This window comes from Podarcis liolepis, assembly GCF_965112155.1.
Source record: "Podarcis liolepis genome assembly, chromosome: 1".
Lineage (NCBI taxonomy): Eukaryota > Metazoa > Chordata > Lepidosauria > Squamata > Lacertidae > Podarcis > Podarcis liolepis.
In genome coordinates this window covers 41,142,765-41,163,926 of record NC_139554.1, presented here as the reverse complement: position 1 = coordinate 41,163,926, position 21,162 = coordinate 41,142,765, and the positions used below count along the sequence as shown (strand labels likewise).

At 41.4% G+C, this 21,162-nt stretch overlaps 1 protein-coding gene across 1 annotated transcript in view; it reads right to left on the bottom strand.

Moving 5' to 3' along the window:
• Positions 1-21,162, bottom strand: part of RYR3 (ryanodine receptor 3) — a 279,454-nt gene that overhangs the window by 124,241 nt on the left and 134,051 nt on the right. Inside the window, exons 28-37 of the mRNA XM_083504663.1 lie at positions 20,477-20,685; positions 19,349-19,527; positions 18,581-18,617; positions 17,452-17,612; positions 15,238-15,403; positions 11,110-11,196; positions 9,971-10,197; positions 5,486-6,287; positions 4,130-4,330; positions 1,565-1,667 (exon numbers count right to left, since the gene is read on the bottom strand). Coding sequence (XP_083360789.1) covers positions 1,565-1,667; positions 4,130-4,330; positions 5,486-6,287; positions 9,971-10,197; positions 11,110-11,196; positions 15,238-15,403; positions 17,452-17,612; positions 18,581-18,617; positions 19,349-19,527; positions 20,477-20,685 — 2,172 coding nt within the window. The remainder of the gene's footprint in view (positions 1-1,564; positions 1,668-4,129; positions 4,331-5,485; positions 6,288-9,970; positions 10,198-11,109; positions 11,197-15,237; positions 15,404-17,451; positions 17,613-18,580; positions 18,618-19,348; positions 19,528-20,476; positions 20,686-21,162) is intronic.

Here is a 21,162-nt window from a genome sequence, read left to right as displayed (position 1 = left end):
GTCCCAAGCTTAAATAATAATCAACAACATATTTTAGAGGCCCACCCATGCACACAATTAGATGTGTACAGTCCTTCTGTGACTGCAGCTCTCCACTCATGGTAGACCAGTGAGAAGGGAAGGAGTTACTGCAGCTGGAATCTCTCATACGCAGAGCAACATACACAGTAAGAAGTGGGGAGGATATGGTGGGTGACTGGCTCAGCTCCTTGATAGACATATCACACTCTTCATGTAAGCTAAAAGTGCTTTTCAACTGTACACATCTGAAATGTAGGCAGGTATTATTGCCATTTTGGGGTGTGTGTGCTCAAGTTGTGAGTAAAAGACTGGTTGATGGGTGAGAAATGAAGATGATGACTGGCTAAAATGTGTTCTGAATATGCATGTTTTGAATATGCTCTGCTTATATATTTCTAGGCACTACACCGAACAAACAGTTTAATACTACTGAGCACCATCAATGCTTAACTCAAGAATTTCTGAGCTATTTGTGTGTCTTGAAAATACATGTTTTCTTAAATAATTTAAACAGACTTGCGTACTGTGTAATGCTATACAACTCTGAACTTTAACTTCCCATTCCATTCACAGAATGGGTTTTTCTGCCTTCCCTTCTGTTATGTACTGAAGTTCTCACCCTGGGCCAGCAGGGGGATACTGTATATAGTTTTCACTCAGGTCCACATCAGTTATTTTAGGCGGGAAACCCTGGGTTGTTGTTGCTACAATGTTGACAGCCGGCTGCCTATAAAAGCAGGCCGGCTGAGCTGTTTGCTGTTCAGTTCTGTCCAGCTTACAAATAAAGAGCTGCTCTGGAGAAATTGCTGTGTCGTCTGCTATGTTCGCCCACAAGTTAACACCTTCTTTCTGCCACACCCCCATGACCTCTGAAAATATGCTCCTGGGGGTTGAGGAGTAGAATAGGATCTGGTACCCCCCCCCCAATCTTCTCTTGCTCCATTGCAATATGAACCTGCTGCTTGCAGAAAAACAGACACACTTTTGTAGCAGGAATATTACATTGGAAGACACATTTCATTTGATGGCCTAAAAAGCCACTTTCTCAATTTCAGTTATTCAGCAATATGACACAAACTCACAGCTAACGTTATTTAGAATACACATAAAGATCAGGTGAATGGGAAGAAGAGGGCCTCTATATATTTTGTGAACTTCTTGCTTTGGGTACAATGTATGCCTGTGCACTTTGCATTAGATTATTTTCCCCATAGGAGTGAATAGCTGGCATTTACTTAAAAGGAAGAAGTAAAGGAGAGAGAATGTTTTCAGATACAAGTTCTTTGAGATCTACTGCTGCCCCCAAAACATTTTTGAGTGTAAATATTTATGCCTTCCTGTTTTTCTAGAGAACATGTGGGAAGATAATTCTAATTAACTTTTATGGTGTCTTTTTTATCTTTGCAGTTTTCAGTTTTAATTAATCAATATCATGTTTGCCAGGAAAAGTCAACAAACCAAAACAAAACTGCAGGAATTAACATTTCACAATAAGTGGAATCTCAGCAATAATATGCTCCACCCCAAATAGGCAATCGCTTACCACAATGGATTAGGAGATCATCGTGAAACTCATATAACTCTTCCTGAATCTCCTCTGGGCAAGGACAATCTTCTCCCAGTTGAAAGTTTAGCAACATATTAATCTGAAATTATAACAATAAACTGAAATATATTTGAATAACAGTTATAATCATTACACTATGACCACAGTAAGCCAACTCATACAATGTCAGAAAGAGCATACAAAAGAGGGAAACTGGCACTGCCTGTTGGCAAACATACATACTTTAATAAATTCAACCATTGTATTGCTTTCTCCATTGTCTTCCTGTACCTCTTTAGTTTTCCTTATGTTCCTGTTTATTTAGATTATGTCTGCAGCTTGCTTATATTCATTTTTTCTTGATTCTATACTTTTAGTGTCTAGTACAGTCATACCTCAGGTTACAGATGCTTCAGGTTGAGGGGGGTTTTTTGGGGGGTTACGGACCCACCGAAACCCGGAAGTACCAGAACAGGTTACTTCCGGGTTCTGGTGGTTGCGCATGTGCAGAAGTGCTAAATCGTGCTTTGTGCATGCACAGAAGCGCCGAATCACAACCCACACGTGCACAGACGTGCCACTGCAGGTTGCGAACGTGCATCCTGCACAGATCATGTTAGCAACCCGAGCGCCCACTGTATTTATTTATTTAGATCAGTGTTTCCCAACCTTTTTTGGGCAAAGGCACACTTGTTTGATGAAAAAAATCTCGAGGCACACCACCATTACAGCCCCGTGACGTCAGCGCGCAGCGTCACGCCGGGAGGGACGCACGAAAGTGTAAGTTTCATTTTTTTCCCTCCCCCTTGCCGGGGAACCTCCAAGCTTTGGGGGTGGGGGGGGGAGGAGGCAGCAAAGCGAGGCAGGAAGTAGAGCGCGGCTTGGCTGGGTGAGCTTTGGCAGGGGCAGGGAATGAGAGCCGCGAGGCGGGCGCTGCGGACGGAGGCACTGCCCGCCGAGCTCGCAGGCAGCCAGGCAGGCAGACAGCGAGAGCCCCGCGCTGGGCGGCCTCTCCTCGCCGCCGCCCCGCCTCTCGCCGCCCGACTCGCCTGCCTCCCTCCAGGCAACATCTCGCGGCACACCAGGCAACATCTCGCGGCACACTAGTGTGCCGCGGAACAGTGGTTGAAAAACACTGATTTAGATGCATAATATATAATAAATAGCATTAATATTCCAATAACTCTGGAGGGAAGAAGTTCTAAGAGTCAACAAGAGTGCCTGAAAAATATAGTCCAATGCCTTCCTAGATTTCTGACAGTCTCATTGCATCCCTTTGAATTTCTTTGAAAGGCTCATCCTTGATCAAATGGTGGAGGGGGGGTGTAGGGATATCGCGGAGTGGGAGTGGGGTCTGGAGGGAGAACACTCCCCACCAGCAGGCAGCCACAGTCTGCCTGCACGCGTGACCCTGGGGTGCAGGAAAAACTCCCCCTCAGACAAGCCACAGCTGTCTGGAACATCGTTCCCTATATCTGACCTTTTGCGGTCTCAGCAGTCAGTGGTATCCTGTCTGTAACCTTTGTCCCTGAGACCTTTTGTCTCCTTCGTCATACACTGTGCAAGGGGAAAATGACGCTGTGGAACAGGTGCCAAAATAACTTTGTACCACCCCACGATCTTGGGACGGAAGATGTGTAAAGGTCACAGCCCAAAATGTATCTGCTTGGGCTTGCATATTTGTCTCAATAAAAGGAGGCTCCACAAAAATGGCAGCAGCTCGCTTCAGCCCACCTGTGCGCAGCTCACATGATGATCAACTCCTGTCTTGGGCCTTCACTTCAGGGGGGAATTACCCTCTTTTAAAAAATGCTACAGCCTGCAGTGATCAAGTACAAGCAACTAACTCAAATACTGAATACTATAAAGATATGCAGGTATTGCTATTCTCAGGGGGGCGGGCAGGTTGTGTGCAACTGGACATAGCAGAGCTCTTAGCAGTGTAACAGGACTTGAGTTGATCTTTCGCAATTCCCCCTTCCACCCATCACGGTGCCATCTATGACTAATGCTGTTTTGAGGGGGTCCCCTCACTGTGGGTTAAACCACAGAGCCTAGGACTTGCCAATCAGAAGGTCGGTGGTTCGAATCCCCGTGACGGGGTGAGTTCCCGTTGCTCGGTCCCTGCTCCTGCCAACCTAGCAGTTCGAAAGCACGTCAAAGTGCAAGTAGATAAATAGGTACTGCCCCGGCAGGAAGGTAAACGGCATTTCCATGTGCTGCTCTGGTTCGCCAGAAGCGGCTTAGTCATGCTGGCCACATGACCCGGAAGCTGCACGCCGGCTCCCTCGGCCAATAAAGCGAGATGAGCGCCGCAACCCCAGAGTCGGTCACGACTGGACCTAATGGTCAGGAGTCCCTTTACCTTTACCTAACTCTATGAAGCAGTTTTGAAAGGGTCTGCAGACAGAAGGGCAAATATCCAAATACTGCTTTGATCCCTGTTCTGCTGCTTTTTACTGGACACTGTATTTTAAGGTTTCTGAAAGCTTTACTCCATTTCATCATCATACTGTACTAGAAAGCAAGAATGGAAGAAAGGAAGGAAGGAAGGAAATCTACCTGCTCTTGAGGAGGAGAGCGAAATTCCTTTGTCTTCTTAGCTGTTAAAGCAGCAGACATATTCAAGGCTTGCATGAGTTCATTATATCTATATTTCTGATTGTACTGCAACTTTGAGACGTAAGTATCCGCGAATGATACAATGGCTTCCACTCTGTGTTTCAGCTCACAGTCGCAGAAATAATTTAATAGCTCACACATCTAGCATAAAATAAGAGATGCATTATGTGGCGAAGTTATGGAACGGCACAAATAAATTCATGTGAAAGAACAACAGTATAGTTTGCCACATTACTGTCAGTGGATACTCAGTTTTGTGGTTAATGAGAAGGAGAGTGGGTCGTTGGATCCAAAGAGGCCCTTTTATATGTGCAAGGAAGTCTTCCACTCTAAGAGGCTAATGCTAGAGTGCTGTGTGAGAAAAGAGCAAATAAATCCACAATGTTTATGTGCTTTTACAAGAGCTCATGCAACCTTTTGCAGAAGCACAAAAACTTCTATAGAACTTAGCTATTGTAACACCAGGAGATTAGATCAGAATACTCCTCCCATTGACTTTATGATTTCATTTATGGTCTTGTAATTTTAATGAATTACATGGTTTATATTTGTACTGAGCTATATGTAAACTGCCCTAGGACCAGATGGTAAGAAGTGAGTGTAAGTACATTTAAACAAACAAAACAACCAACTATTGTGCAAGCTCTTACACAAGCTTTTGCAGAACTGCACTAAAAGCTACTTTCCATCTGCTTATACTTCTTTTATCCAACCCAATGCCTATTATTTGCTTATTAGCCTATGTGTGATAATTAAAAGTGAGGGGACAAATCACCACAGGTATATAATATGATTAAACCAGTGTGTTCCCCAGTGGTGCATCTTCAATGTACAAACGTACATAATTTATATCAAAAGTATGTGACAGGGTTGTATCCATTGTTGCACAAGCAAAATTTCACTCACACACTGAGGCTTCCCTGTTTCCTCCTCCCTTGCACACTCCCAAAATCTCCTCCTGAGGGTCTTCCAACCGTCAGGAGAAGATTTTGAGTCTATATGGTGCTACAGGCAGCGAAAGAGGGGAAGTTCCATTGTGTATGAAATTTGTTGCTCAAAAATAACTGCAGCACTGAATATAACCCATAGTATCTTACCAGTTTTGCCTTTTGTGGAACAGTAGCATAGAAAGTTGAAAATTAGTTGTGTCTGGTCAAACTAAGACCAATAAAGAATTAGCAAAAAAAAGTCTCAAGAATACTGCTGTTCAGGCTCTTTGCTCAGGTTACCGGCAAACATTTTACAATTTATTTCAACAGTATTTCAACACTTCTGCATTTACTTTAAGGTTGTCACCTGGAGTTTAACAGATTCAGGCAATCTTGTTTGGAGCAAGCCTTTTATTGGAGTTTTAGGCTCCCTGATTGCCTTTTCTCCAGCCTCTATAGCTTTTTCTTCTATTTGTGCAACATCCTCTTTATCTGCTTTTTCCATTACTTCTTCTTTGGTTTCACCAAACACACATGGATCAATGAGGAGTAAAATCTGTTTGGCATCATGATCATCAAAGACTCCCATTATGAGCAATGTCCCTATAAGTTTCAGAACAGGAACAAACTGGAACTCAACTTTCCCCCCAACAGGGTCTCGTATGTGTGTTCCACTGCAGTAGACTGCTTCTGTTAGCATGCTTATAGCTCTTGACTTAAGCATCTCAAGTGGTATCTCTGGACTAGGTTTCTGATGATCCTCATGAGACAAAACAAAACAAGGGGTAGAGAATTTGAAACCTGGTTTCAGGCAGGTGCTAAGCCCAACTCCAGGCAAACCATGTCTCTTTGATTCATCTGGAAATAATTTGATTCTTCTGGTTTCATCCGTAATTGGAATTATAAATTCATTGTTCATCATGAGTTTAGCTTCCTTGGAGTATTCTAAATGAATGCTGATAAGTAAGTCATAGAATCCAGAACGCAGGAGTCCAGGTAAATATCGATTATCTATTGTATAAAATAACTGAGAAACATCCACATGGCTGCAAAGTATATGAGCTACTCTGTTATTACCCAATGCACAAACAGAACTATACAGTTTTAAAGTGTGGTAGTGGAACCTCATCAGGTCCTCTTGTTCACATAGCTCTAAAATATCAATACACCTGCAATGGAAACAAAACAGAAACGCTTTAAATTAGATTCCATTCATTAAGTCCATTTTATTAGGTACTTCATAAGAACTGCAAAAAGATAAAGGCTTGGGAGCATAACTTACTTCTGCTTCAGCTATGTGTATTTAAACTTCGGATAAAAACACACACATTGAAAATGTCCAACTTACAGATCATGATTTTATAACATATGCAATATTTACCAACATTTTAAACAACATTAAACGAACAAGTAAGGCATACTGGAAGAGAACTCTGCTTTACTTTCCAGCAGTGGGAGAGCTGAGAAGCAGAGCTCACTCCGTTGACTCTGCTTTGACAGGCCAGCCCCTTCAGGCCTCATCTCCCTCAACTGCCATTCCATCAGATCGCCTCAGTGGGAGAGATGGGAAGCAGGGCTCGTTTCACCAGCTTTGCTGGAGGCCTCTGAACTGTGCCAGTTAACCAATATGGGAACAACTGCTTAAAAATTGATGCATTAATTTTGATTTTCCTCTTCCTGCCCCTTTTCCCGTGTGTGTGTGTGTGTGTGTGTGTGTGTTTCTTTTTGGATTGTAAGCCTGCAGGAACTGAATGTCTTGCTTTGATTTCATGTAAGAGGTTCTGGGAGGCCTTTTGGCTGAAGAACAGGATATAAATGGTATAAATAAACAAGGAAGTAAATAATAGAATATTAGAGTTGGAAGGGACCCCGAGAGTCATCTAGTCCAACCCCTTGAAATGCAGGAATCTCAGCTAAAGCATCCATGGTAAATGGCCATCCAACCTCTGCTTAAAAACCTCCAAGGAGGGAGAGTCCACCACCTCTCATGGGAGTCTGTTCCACTGCTGAACAGCTCTTACTAAACGTTTTCCGAATATTTAGTTGGAATCTCCTATCTTGCAACTTGAAGCCATTGGGTCAAGTCCTGCACCCCAGAGCAGGAGAAAACAAGCATGCTCCCTCCTCCATGTGACAGCCCTTTAGATATTTGAAGATGGCTATCATATCTCCTCTCAGGCTCCTCTTCTTCAGGCTAAACATCCGCAGCTCCTTCAAGCGCTCCTCCATAAGGCTTAGTTTCCATACCCTTGATCATCTTGGTTGCCCTCCTCTCCACATGTTCCAGCTTGTCAACATCCTTCTTAAACTGTGGTGCCCAGAATTGGACACAGTATTCCAAGTGTGGTCTGACTAAGGCAGAATAGAGTGTTACTATTACTTCCCTTGATCTGGACACTATACTTCTGTTGATGCAGCCTAGAATAGCATTAGCTTTTTTTTGCTGCTGCATCACACTATTGACTCATGTTAAGCTTGCGGTCCACCAAGACCCCTAGATCCTTTTCACATGTACTGCTAGTAGGCCAGGTGTCCCCCATCCTATAATTTTTGCATCTGGTTCTTCCTGCCTAAGTGCAGAACCTTACATCTGACCCTTTTGAAATTAATTTTGTTAGCTTGCACCCATTTCTCCAATCTGTTAAGGTCATTTTGAATTCTGATTCCATCTTCTGTGGCATTAGCTACCCCTCCCAGTTTGGGGTTACCTGTAAATTTAATGAGCAGCCCCTCAATTCCTTCTACCAAGTCATTTATAAAGACGTTAAACAACAATGGGCCTAGGACAGAATCCTGTGGTACCCCACTTGTCACTTTTTTCCAGGGTGATGAGGAACCATTAATGAGTACTCTCTGGGTTCACTCAGTCAACCAGCTACAAATCCACCTAACAGTTACCTCGTTTAACCCACATTTTACCAGCTTCCTTGTGACAATATCATGGGGGGATTAAATCAAAAGCCTTACTCAAATCAAAATACATTATGTCTACAGCATTTTCCTAATCTACCAAGTTTGTAATTCCATCCAAAAATAAAAATCAGATTGGTCTGGCATGACTTATTTTTGAGAAACCCATGCTGGGTCTTAGTAATCACAGCATCCTTTTCTAGATGCCCGCAGACCGACTGGTGAATTATGTGTTTCAGTAGTGCCTACCAGGTCATATTTGCCACCCTGTATTAAAAGCTCCAGTTCATCTTGTTTGTTTCCCATACACTGCATTAGTGTAAAGACAACTGAATTAGGGAGCAGAACCCAAATAATGGGTTGGATCTAGAATTAGGAAGCAATTCTATTGCAAGATCCACTGTGGATGAGTGGGTGGATCTCTGGTTGCGCTGGGATGTTCCTAGAGAAGCCAGGCTATGCCACCTTCAATCTCTCATCCATGGATCAGATGGAGACACACCAGGGTATCTCCGGCATCTGGTCTCAGCCAGGCTCCAACTGGCTGAGCTGAGCATGAAGGATCTTAAGGTGGTGTAAGCCATGAGAAAGCAATGCTCCAGAGGCATGGGGAGTAGTGGGACTAAAGAGAGAGAACGGTTCATCTTGGTTACGTGACTATGTGACCTGGCAACCCAGAGTAAGTTAAGCAGGCAAAAAGGGTGGCGCAAATGAAACACTATTTTAAAGGCTTGCTTTTCCTCGACCAGGTTTAGGCCCGCTTAGCCAGCAGTAGTCCCATTGCTGAATAGAGTTTGGATCTAGAGTAAATTTACACTAGCTTTACTTTTATACTTGCTTTACATCAGCTGCTTGTGTATAGGATTGAACCCTTGGTCATGCTTAGATTAGCAGGATCATTACCATCATGTCCAGTATTTTTATAGCTTCACTGGAAAATACTGAAGCAATGTGTTTTAATAAAAGACTTTCTACTTCTTTCCTTCCAGGTTTATTAGAATTGGTCCATGTGCATGGGAAAAGATCAATTTCTCAGGTTATATCTTGCTATAAATCTGTATTTTCCAGAGGGTACATTTTCAGATTTATGATTTAATATTTTTTTTGTAATCTAATACAGAAGAACAGTACTAAGCTCTGGATATATCACAAGAATTATGACTGAAATAACCTTTTTTAAAGCTATATAACTTGCACTAAAACCTAAAAGTAATCCTTACAAATATGAATGTAATATGTGAAGAATCTATGTTGTGCATGCCTCAGGGGCTGCATTAGGTTCTACTTTAAAGGATGAAAAATTAAATCCAGAATTATTAATTTTTTTTACATTTATGCAGTAGAAGCAAATATTTCCTTTTATATGTAGTGATATTTCCAAGTAGCTGGGAAAAGAAGTACCCTTCCACAAGCAAAAACCCCCATGGAAGGGGTGTTCCCCCAAATCCAGATAATTTGTTCTTGTTGCACAGGGTGAATTTAAGCTTCTGACTTTAGAGAACCATTTCCCAGAAACTAATAGTGTGAATCTGATGTGGCTAGGAAACATGGATTTCCAAACACATTCTGGCACAACTAGTCATGAACCAGTCCAACTTTTATAAGCTGAATGAGAGATTTAATGATAGGAATAAAAACTAACATAAATCAAATATAACCTACTTGCTCTTAAGGAAGCAAAGTACAGTGGTACCTCCGGTTAAGTACTTAATTCGTTCCAGAGGTCCATACTTAACCTGAAACTGTTCTTAACCTGAAGCACCACTTTAGCTAATGGGGCCTCCTGCTGCTGCCGCGCTGCCAGAGCACGATTTCCGTTCTCATCCTGAAGCAAAGTTCTTAACCTGAGGTACTATTTCTGGGTTAGCGGAGTCTGTAACCTGAAGTGTATGTAGCCTGAAGCGTATGTAACCCAAGGTACCACTGTATCTTTTAAATGTACCTGCTTTCTTCAGGAATGTGAAGAGCCATCATCTGCAACGGTTCCAGGCACTGGACCACCCACCCATGGCGGTCACTGACTTTCTCAGCTTCTACTTTCAGGAAACTGTTTGGCATTCTGCTCCACACAACAGGTGTGATAGTTTGAACATCCAGCCGAGGAGGGCACTGGGGAATAGGGTTTCTCTCTTCACTTTTAAAGATTGCTGCTGATAAAGGCATAGTGTTCTAAAAAACACACACACACAAAAACCCATAAATGGATATATATTTTTAAAAAAACAAAACCTTGAGTTACTTTAACAATGCCTCATGGTATACATATTGAAAGATAGGTAAGTTTACCTAGGAGTCTTTGGTGAAAAAACTTGTTGAAAGTCCAAGTCAACTGCTTGTTGACACTCTCAAAGAATCTTAATAGACTTATTAGAAGGACTTTGCCTTGCAGAAGCCATGCTGGCTCTGCTTGAGCAAGACTTGTTCTTCTATATGCTTGGTTAGTTTATAATAATTTCATCAGTTTTCTGGGGAAAGATGTTAAGCTAACTGGCCTGTAATTTCCAGTGTCCGCCCCCTCCTGGATCCCTTTTTTTTAAAAAAAAAGAAATATTTTTTTTTTTAAGTTGTTACATTGGGCTACTTCCCAATCTTCAGGTATGGTAGCTGATCTTAGGGACAAGTTACATTTTTTTAAAGAAGATCAGCAATGTCATGTTTGAGTTCTTTGAGAACTCTTGGGTGGATGCCATCTGGAACCGGCAATTTGTCTATTGTCTATTATCTTCCAATGTCAGTCAAAGACAATGATCATTAACGGCTATACTTGAAATTCAAAAATAAGACAGAAATGTGATAGTTTCCCCTTCCCTGTTGTATCTGGTATCTGAACTTGTAAGCAGACATGCAGTTCTCTTTAGGTATGATATCTAATATATGCCCATATATTTCTATTTTATTTTTTACATTTTTGAGGAAACAACACTTTTCTATACTTCAGGAATCATTTCACTAATAGTTCCAGGGAATGGGAGAGAGAAAAGTGAAATTCTACTAATCGTGTTAACGAAATCATACAGTTGGCATTACAGAATTTACTTTAAAGTCCATAATATCCGTTGATAATAATTTTATTAAAAATACCTTTAATTTACCCAGTTCAAACTGTACAAGGTTTGTGCTCGTAGGCTGTAAAAAAGCTGCTGGAAATAATTTTGTGTTTGGTTCAACCTGAAAAATATATTTATTGCAGTTAAAATGCAGCATGAGCCTATTATCAACTTGCAACAATGATACTGTCGTGCTACATTTACTAAAGTTGCAATTCTTAGTACACACTTACCTAGAAGAAAGTCCCTTTAATTCAATGGGACTTACTTCAGAGAAGGCATATAAAGAGTCATGCTGTGAAAAAAGGCAGCACTAGACAACTAGACAAGCAAACCAATGCTCTTATAGAGGGATGCAATTACTGAATAGAACAAACTGGAACAGGAAGAAATGTTTCGTTTTGGGGGTTACATTGCTCATGTTAAACTGAAGAGTTTGCTCGAAAGCAAAACGCAGGAAAATGAATTTGCTCACACATACACATGCACAGAGAGATAAGAGTAAACACCCTATCTTTCTAAGGCGTAAACCAGGGGTAGTCAACCTTTTTATACCTACCGCCCACTAATGCGTCTTTCTTGATGGTAAAATTTCCTTACCTCCCACCAGTGCTCAGTGGAAGGAGCACTTGTGCCATAGAACCACTTACTGCCCACCTAGAATCCTGAAACACCCACTAGTGGGCGGTAGGGACCAGGTTGACAACCCCTGGCATATGCAAACCTAGATTCATTTATATAATTGCACACATATGCCTGCAAAATTGGGTACCCACCCAACACAGAGACATAGGTTTCTTCCTACTGGGGAAATAGGAGACAGGGAACAGGGGTGAATGCTTCAGTATACAGTACACTGAAAACTCCAGAATATTTTATGATGCATTACATGTTATAGAACATTGACAAGCAGCTTAAAATTCCTTTTAAATTTTGTATACTGTACATACCACACACTGCAGCAACTTTTTAAAAATATATTTCTATTTCTCCTGCTTGCAAATATCTCAAAGCAGCTACTAGCAGCAATGAAATCAAGCAAAACAAATGCAGCAGATAAAAATAATTAACATTGAACTAGTGAGTAAAATGCTTCAAAATAGCGAACCATTTGAAAGGTAGACTAAATATTTTTAATAATAATAATAATGCCATTAAAACACCAAAGAGAATCACCTAGTGCCTAAAAAACAGTAATAACGGCACATAGTGAACAGGCTACAGCAGGAGTTCCACAATTTGTGCACTTACGCTGAAAAGGCCTGCCCTCTGACAGCTTTTCCTAACCTCAGAAAGCAACCAGAATATGGCCTCCAACAAATATATCAAGCAATGGGGAGGAAGAGGGCATTCCTACTCAAGCTACTAAAGGTTTTTTAAAAGACCAAAGAACAACAGCCTCAATTAAACTGAGAAACAAGCTGCTAGCTAATGAAATTATTTTAATACTGGCACAATATGCTCAACTACCAATGCTTTTTTCCTGGGTTTACTCAAGGGAACGTCGTACTGGCACCTTTTCCGCCCAAATGTTAAAAGTGTGGCACTTACTATAACAACTACATGGTGAGGACAGGCACCAATTTTTTTCCTATAAAAAAGCACTGCTCATGACACTCGACCACTGTTAGCAGCTTGAACAATGTACTGTATTTTAATCAGCCAAGAAGGGCAAGGGTCCAGATGGCATGTGTTTGCTGCCTTCCTGCTAGCACCTTGTCCATGTCATCAAGCCGTATCAACTGAAACTGATCCTACAGAACAGCACTGTACACCTCAGACGGATTTGCACTCTAAGCAGCGTCATCTCAACAGAGATGAGTGATTTTATCTTCAAAACGTCTTGTAAAAAGAGTCACAGTGGGGCCCTAAGGGGTTGTGAGGAAGACAGTTCCACTAAACAGCTATGTCAGGATGAAACAGTGGCACCAAAATCCACTTTCTTCACAGCCCACACTGCCACGCAATAGGCAAAATTATGTACTCTAATGTGTGTTTCATCTCTGCACAATCAAAACTACTGGAAGATCAGGTTTCTAAATGACTCAGCGGTGGATCCATAAAGTATGTTGCATCTTGGATAGCCATTTTGAGACAAGTGGAATTTTCTGGAAAATAAACTGAAACCTGGTAGAAAGCTCCCACTTCTTTTCCATTAGCCAATTGAACAAGGTGTACGGTTTCTACATCAACTGAGTTTGATGTTCACCTTCCAAGTCACGCAGGGTCATGACAGAGATTAGTGCACTTGCTCCTGTGCTCCCTTCTCACAGGTGACATCAAGACACAAAGAGAATGTCTGGATACGGCTGCACTAGGTCTAGGAGTAATGTGGCATCAGCAGGAATGGGAGTTCACTAATGGTAATAAAATATTTCTAAATGATGATTTTTTCTATTTTAAAAAGTCATCCATCTACTCTCTTATATTGTGCTCAAGAACTGAATTAAATGATTTCACATTCATTTCTCTTTCCAATTGGAACCTCTTTATTTCAGCATACAAGATAAATGTAGAGTTAATGTACAAATCTTTTGTCTCCATAAAGATCATAAAATAACCTTTGTCTTCCCTAACTGGTTTCATGCCATGTTTATTCTATATCCATCACACACTGCACTAAATAAAGAATTGTTAATTGCATACCCAGCTTTCCTATGACACTCCTGATTGGAGTAGAAAAAGGTGTCACTGGGAGAATCATCATAATTTCACTTGAAGATGACAGCCTTTGTCTCATACATGGATAGAAGGAATTTCAGCAAAAATAGCTTGGATTTTAAGTACAGGCTTGATATAAGCTGACGTCTATTGTGACTAGCATGGTGATGAATTTTTATTCTTAGGCATGCATCTATGCAGATTTGGTATACTATACTATAAGACCCAGACAGAAATCATGAGTGATGATTTAGTGAGGTAATTTTATTTGTAATCTTATAATGCCATGGCAAGTGAGTCCTGAGATGTGGGGGCGGGGGGGGGGCGGGGCACAACAATACTACATGGTGTGGAATATGCCCAGGCCTATTGCATAACATATCTTAGTATCACTTGTTCTTTCATTATGCATGTCTTTATAGACTATTTATATGTGCAACTGCCTTTCAGGGGTGTGTGTATGTATGTGTGTGTGAGGTAGACACCTCCCAGTGACAGTGGCACTGCAAATGGGATGGTAAAGTAAAGGACCCCTGGACGGTTAAGTCCAGTCAAAGGCAACTATGGGGTTGTGGCACTCATCTCGCTTTCAGGCCGAGGGAGCCAGCGTTTGTCCACAGACAGCTTTCTGAGTCATGTGGTCAGCATGACTGAACCGCTTCTGGTGCAACGGGACACCGTGATGGAAACCAGAGCACACGGAAATGCTGTTTACCTTTCCGCCGCAGCGGTACCTATTTATCTACTTACACTGGTGTACTTTTGAACTGCTAGGTTGGCAGGAGCTGGGACAGAGCAATGGAAGCTCACCCTGTTGCGGGGATTTGAACCGCCGACCTTCTCATCAGCAAGCCCAAGGGGCTCAGTGGTTTAGACCGCAGCGCCACCCACATCCCTAATGGGATGACACAGCAGCAGCAAGATTGAGATTATCAACCTGGAGCTCTCCCAACCTTGCTACTGCCTCCCTGATTCCCATCCTAATAAGCAGAGTACTACCACTGGGATGACACCACTGCCTCCGCCCCCTTCATGAACCACCACTAGGTCTATGCCAAGTAAGAACATAGTAATAGTCCTGATGGATCAGACCAGTGGCCTAGCTAGTCTAGCATCCTGTTCTAGCAGTGGTCTACCAAATGCCTATGGGAAGCCCAAAAGTAGGATCTGAGTGCAACTGCGTTCTCCCCTCCTGTGGTTTTCCAGTATCTGGTATTCAGAAGCATCACTGCCTCTGAAAATGGAGTTACAACATAGCCACCAGGACCAGTAGCCTACCTATGCTTGCACAAAATTGAGTGTGTACAGTATAAGAATATTTGGTTCAGGGCCCATAGTATATTTTCAAAACCTACGTAGTCATACAGTAACACAAACACCAAACAGCCATCACACATTATCAGCAGTACTTCAATAAAACATGTTTCATCTTTTACAGTCACTTTGAAATAAAGAGGATAATGATGATGATGATGATGATTTTGGTAAAATATATTGATACCTGGTAGAAAGTTCCCAGTTCTTTTCCATTGGCTGTGAATGACAACATTCCAGTGGCCAACTCAACAAGGCATCCGATTTCTAAATCAACGTTACCACGACCAGATCTTTGTGAATTAACAGATGTTTCTCCTCCCCAGACCAGGTAGCAATTGCTACGTTTTACACTGAAAAAACAAAACAAAATAATTCATCAGGACAAGTAGTGGTTTAGCAGAGTGAAGATGCAGATTTTGTTGATTATTTTTTTTATTTGAAACTTTAGCTTGCTCCATCCTATGGGTTGCAGTATAACAGAAAAATATGCAACAAAGGAACTAACTAAATGAAAAATGGGTTAAAAATCCATTTCCTTGTGATAGTTTAAGTCTGGTCACCAAATTCCAGCCAGGCCAGCCCAGCCCAGTTAAGTATTTGAAGAGTCTCCAGCTGAAGTGAGTTCTATAGGTGCACATTTGCCAAAGTACATGGCATAATAAGAAAGGTGTTTATGGTAAACCTACATGATCACAGTAAGACATAAAGTACTCCTAAACCAAGCCATTTAGGGCTTTAGAGTTTAAAACCAGCATTTTGAAGTGTGGCGGTAACAATTGTGAGCCATTGTTAACACTGAAGTGCTGGTGTAAGATACCTGCGGTAATCAAATCCACCAATACTATATCTGAGATAACATCACTGTTGGTGCAACAGAAATACAGGAACAATATCCCCAAAGCTGTAAAACTGGAGCCCCTTCATGGGAGAAAGCAACTGGGGGAGGGGGAGGGGGAGGGAAGGGAAAGTGGATATGCAAAGAGAAAACACAATTTTAACCTTGTAACCTGTAGCTTGGGCCTAAGCAAGCAGAGAGGCAGCATAACCCAGGTCAGATGGGAAGAAGAGGGACACATATTGATATCACTGAACTCTATTTCTATACGTGGCCTAACCCAGCTCTATCAGACCCATAAGGGACACCCTGTATCTTGGGGCTCACTCACACTTTTGTTTGTTCTTCAATTTCTAGGTGTAAGTCCGAGTGGGGTCCCCCCCCCCCGCCCGCCTCACCACTTTCCCTGGGAAAACCTGCAGTTTACAGCTGAATCAGAATAAACGTCAGTTAGTTTTTCTGTGGGCTGACATTTGCTCCAACTCAGCAGTAAACCAGAGGTGGATTTAGGGAAGCACGTCCAGTTTGCCTGCCCTGGGCACTGAGACAAGAGAAAGCCACAGGGGATGCTGCAACCATGACAAATAACAGAATGTGAGAAGCACTGTACAGTGGTACCTCGGGTTAAGTACTTAATTCGTTCCGCAGGTCCATACTTAACCTGAAACTGTTCTTAACCTGAAGCACCACTTTAGCTAATGGGGCCTCCTGCTGCCGCCGCGCCGCCAGAGGACAATTTCTGTTCTCATCCTGAAGCAAAGTTCTTAACCTGAAGCACTATTTCTGGGTTAGCAGAGTCTGTAACCTGAAGCGTATGTAACCTGAAGCATATGTAACCCAAGGTACCACTGCACAGAGCGCCACTGAATGGGCTTCAACCTAAGTCTTTTACTGAGTAAACATCAGGTTTCCCCGGGAAAGCAGCGGGGCAAAGGAAAACCCTCTCAGACCTGTTCATAGAAATCATGGGACAAATGCAAGAAATTGCAGTGTGGATGAGCCCTTGGATAAATGGTGGCTTATAGCCAAACATAAGGATGCATGTTAAGTGCAAGCTTTGCATTTAAAACTAACTTTAAGTCAGTAGTCACTTGCAAGGATCACCTGAAAGGTTCATTTAAATCTTACTTTTCTAATTAGAAGTACAATGAAACCTGAAAAAAAAAATCTCCCCCCCCCCGTCACTCAGCTGTTTGGATATTACTTATTGAAAAGTTAACAACATATTTTTTAAAATATAAGTCTAACATTTGAACTCTACTTTTTTACTTGTGAGGTCTGCATCAAAATTATCTTCACAGTTAAAGCCACAGGACACATAATTTCAAGGAACTGTAGCTGAGGAAGTAACACAGATTCCTATAAATGTTACTGTTAACTTTATCTAATATTAGTAAATGACAGCATTAGGTACTTGCACAAAGCATCTTCTCAGGTTCAAATGTTATGAATAAAATCAAACCAATTTCATTTTGGGGTAATAAAAATTAAAATTCCTTTCCAACTATTGATAAAATGAATTAAGACATAGGTTAATCAATAGGTAATTTCTAAGAGTCACACCTTTCATGAACTCTTCCTCTTTCATCTCCCAAAGTAACTGTTACTGTGCAGTTCTTATTTAAGTCAAAATGTTCACTGTAAAAGTGGTAATCAGGTGTTACCCAGCCAATCCAGACAACAGATGGGTCTTGGCCCGCAAAGATCCGCACTGAGTAGTAGTACTGGAAAAAACAATAGCAAGCGGAAATATTTAAATAAATATATATTTAAATGGAAACAAGCACAAAAACCTTCTAACAGAAAACTGCATCCTGTGTACTAAAAAGAAATAATTAATAGAATCAGTATGCGTGGCTTGAACAAAACCGGTTGTGCTTTATTTTTTCCTGGATAAATGTTCAAAGCATTCCGCACTGACATATGGTTCAATTTTCACTGAGCTTTTCTGGGCCTAACTACTAATTACTGACGCGGGTGACGCTGTGGTCTAAACCACTGAGCCCCTTGGGCTTGCCGATCGGAAGGTCGGCGGTTCGAATCCCTGCGGCGGGGTGAGCTCCCGTTGCTCTGTCCTAGCTGCTGCCAACCTACCAGTTTGAAAGCACACCAGTGCAAGTAGATAAATAGGTACTGCTGCGACGGGAAGGTAAACAGTGTTTCTGTGCACTCTGGTTTCTCTCACGGTGTCCCGTTGCACCAGAAGTGGTTTAGTCATGCTGGCTACATGACCCAGAAAGCTGTCTGCGGACAAACACCGGCTCCCTCGGCCTGAAAGCGAGATGAGCACCACACCCCATAGTCGCCTGTGACTGGACTTAACCGTCCAGGAGTCCTTTACCTTTACCTATTGAATTTGAATTGAAATTGTATTCCACCCTTCAACCCAAAGATTACAGACAATCCAGCAGCGATTCCGTCCTCAGAAGCAGCCAGTACATGTTGGGAAGGACTGGGACTTGGAGGATCAATAGGGGTTTACTGGGTGAGCAGGGGTTTGGGAATGGCAGAGAGATCAGACTCCATGATATCCCAATGACCATCAACCTGGATTGGCTCACATTGACTCAAATTCTTTCCCAATTTTAGGAGAAACAGTGTGACTTAATCTGAACCAATTCATCTGAACCTGGGGGAGCTAGCCCATTTCTAAAAACAGAAACAACAACAACAACCATGGTTATATACTTACCGTTGTGGCATGAACAGGTATCTCCTGGTTCTGCTTTCTGAAAATAAAGTATAATTATCAGTCATTTAAATACATAAAACAGGAAGTGAGATAGCTAAGTCAGTAGAGTATGGGACTCAATCTCAGGGTTGTGGGTTTTGCCCATGTTGGGCAAAAGATCCCTGCATTGCAAGGGGTTGGGCTAGATGACATTCGTTGTACCTTCCAACTCTATGATTCTATGAGAGAATACTGCATAAAGCTGAAAAAATGATGAAGGGAAGCTTTGATGGATTGGTTGCTATCTGGAAAATATGAAATTTGGCACTTTTTCATAGTATGAAATCTGTGCTAGATAGAACCATGAAGGGAAAATTACGCATGAATTCTATCTGTCAGTTAAAAGAGAAGGACATAGGATCAGAAAGTCCTTCTGTGCCTCAACTGCTTTAAATAAAAATAGGTATATGCTAAAGAGAAGGACTTGCAGCAGCATATAAATTTAAAAAGGCAGTGTGACTACAATATTTTGAACCAGAATACATCCCAGTAGACTGCATTTCAGCTGAAGTCTGTCATGCTCAATACCCCTGAATAATCAAAGCCATTTAACTACAGGATAGATAAATTTCTTGTTTATAGACTAAGGATTAGGGTACCATAACATCCAAAGCCACAAAACTGTACAGAGTAAGTAGAAATCATTTTTAAATCCATGGACTCAAAAAAGAAAAGAAAGTGGTTTTAAAACAAAGTTAAGCCTAGAGGAAAATCAAACTTATATCTAACCTTTTTTGGAAACTATCAATCAGTTCCAAACCAGTACTGTAGTTAAAAGATGAGTGGAATTCAATTGGCATGCTCAAGCGACAATATATCATGTCTGCATTACTATTCTGTGTTCCAAATGTCTTATGGGTAACTTTTAAGCGAGGAGGGCTGTCAATGTTCCCATCAATTCTTGTTACCTGCAGTCAAAGGTCATTAACAATTTTCTTATGAGACAAAAAAGGAGCAGTTACACACACACACACACAGAGAGAGAGAGAGAGAGAGAGAGAGAGAGAGAGAGAGAGAGTTTGACAGAGTAGCAAGTTTTTAAGATGCACAGAATACGCCTTCAGGTGTCCTACCTCAAACAGTTTTGTACAAACCAAAGTTCTCAACTATTAACACAACAAGGCTGCAATCTTATACCCACTTACCCAAACTCAATGGGACTTCTGAATACACATGTATTGTCTGTTTAAACATGTTCAAATTTGATCATAAAAAGGGACCTTTGAAATGTATCTGTATACAGAATGTTAACTAATCACTGGGTGTCTCATCAAACCATCTGCTTAAAAAAAAAAGACTAATTGAATGGGATAGTGAAACAGAGTAACAACAATATCACTTCTATCTTGCACACAGTTAGTGTTAAATACATCTTAACAGCAGGTTGTAATTGTGTCTGGGAATAAATTATTGAAATACAATCATTTTAGTTTATCTAAAAGAAGTAATGCAGATAAAAGGAAGTGAAAGTGAAGGGATTAACGTGAAAGCCTATGGGAACTGTCAATGATATATATTCACGATAAGGCGATGTAGAAATAGCCTTCCTCACTGTGAGAAGTGAAGTTACAGGGAACCAGGCAGAGGGCCTTCTCGGCAGTGGCACCTGCCCTGTGGAAGGCCCTCCCATCAGATGTCAAGGAAATAAACAACTATCTGACTTTTCAAAGACATCTGAAGGCAGCCCTGTATCTGGAAGTTTTTAATGTTCTGTAAGCTGCCAGAATGGCTGGGGAAATCCATCCAGATGGGCGGGATATAAATAATAAAATCATTATTATTACTTCTGCAATGTAATTCTTAGCGACCAAAAGTATAAGGGAACATGCCACGTCTCTTCTGACTCTGCAGCATTACCTCAATATGAGGGTGGTCTTTTGGTACATTGACAAATGTTGGTAAACGTTTGCTGAACCACATAGCAACATCTCTGTTCATGTTGACAGCAAAAGGTTCAAAGCCTTCCTGTAGACCACACATTGTATAATACTTAAAGGTGCTGGCATCTCTCCCAAAATTCATCCGTCCAATCTGAGACAGACCCAATGAGCATATGGGGACAAAGCCTGAATCAAACATGAAACATGAATATGGAGTTAGAGAAATATATACATAGAAAACCCCAGAGTTGTTTATTCTAACCATAAGCTTACCATACTCTCAGTGCAATCTCTTTTGGTTAAAGGGATGAATTTATTTATTCCTGATTAAATTTGTACCCAGTTCATTAGAAATGGTGGCGAAGAATTCAGGGAAGCCACAAACACACACACACATTCCCCAGAAATAAAAGAATAATAAAACATCACATACGGTAAGTAGGGCACAGAAGACCTTCTGAAACAATTAGTCACCTGATTGACTTCTCTAATAATCCGTTACCAAATGTCAGATTGACATTTATTGTATAAAGAGCTGAAAGGCTAAACAACTTATCCTGAACCACAGGAAAGCTTTCTTATAAACCTTTTATGAGGCTAATAACATTACTCTGTATGAAGGCTTCCATGAGAAGAACAGGGATATGTTAAGGGGACCAGATC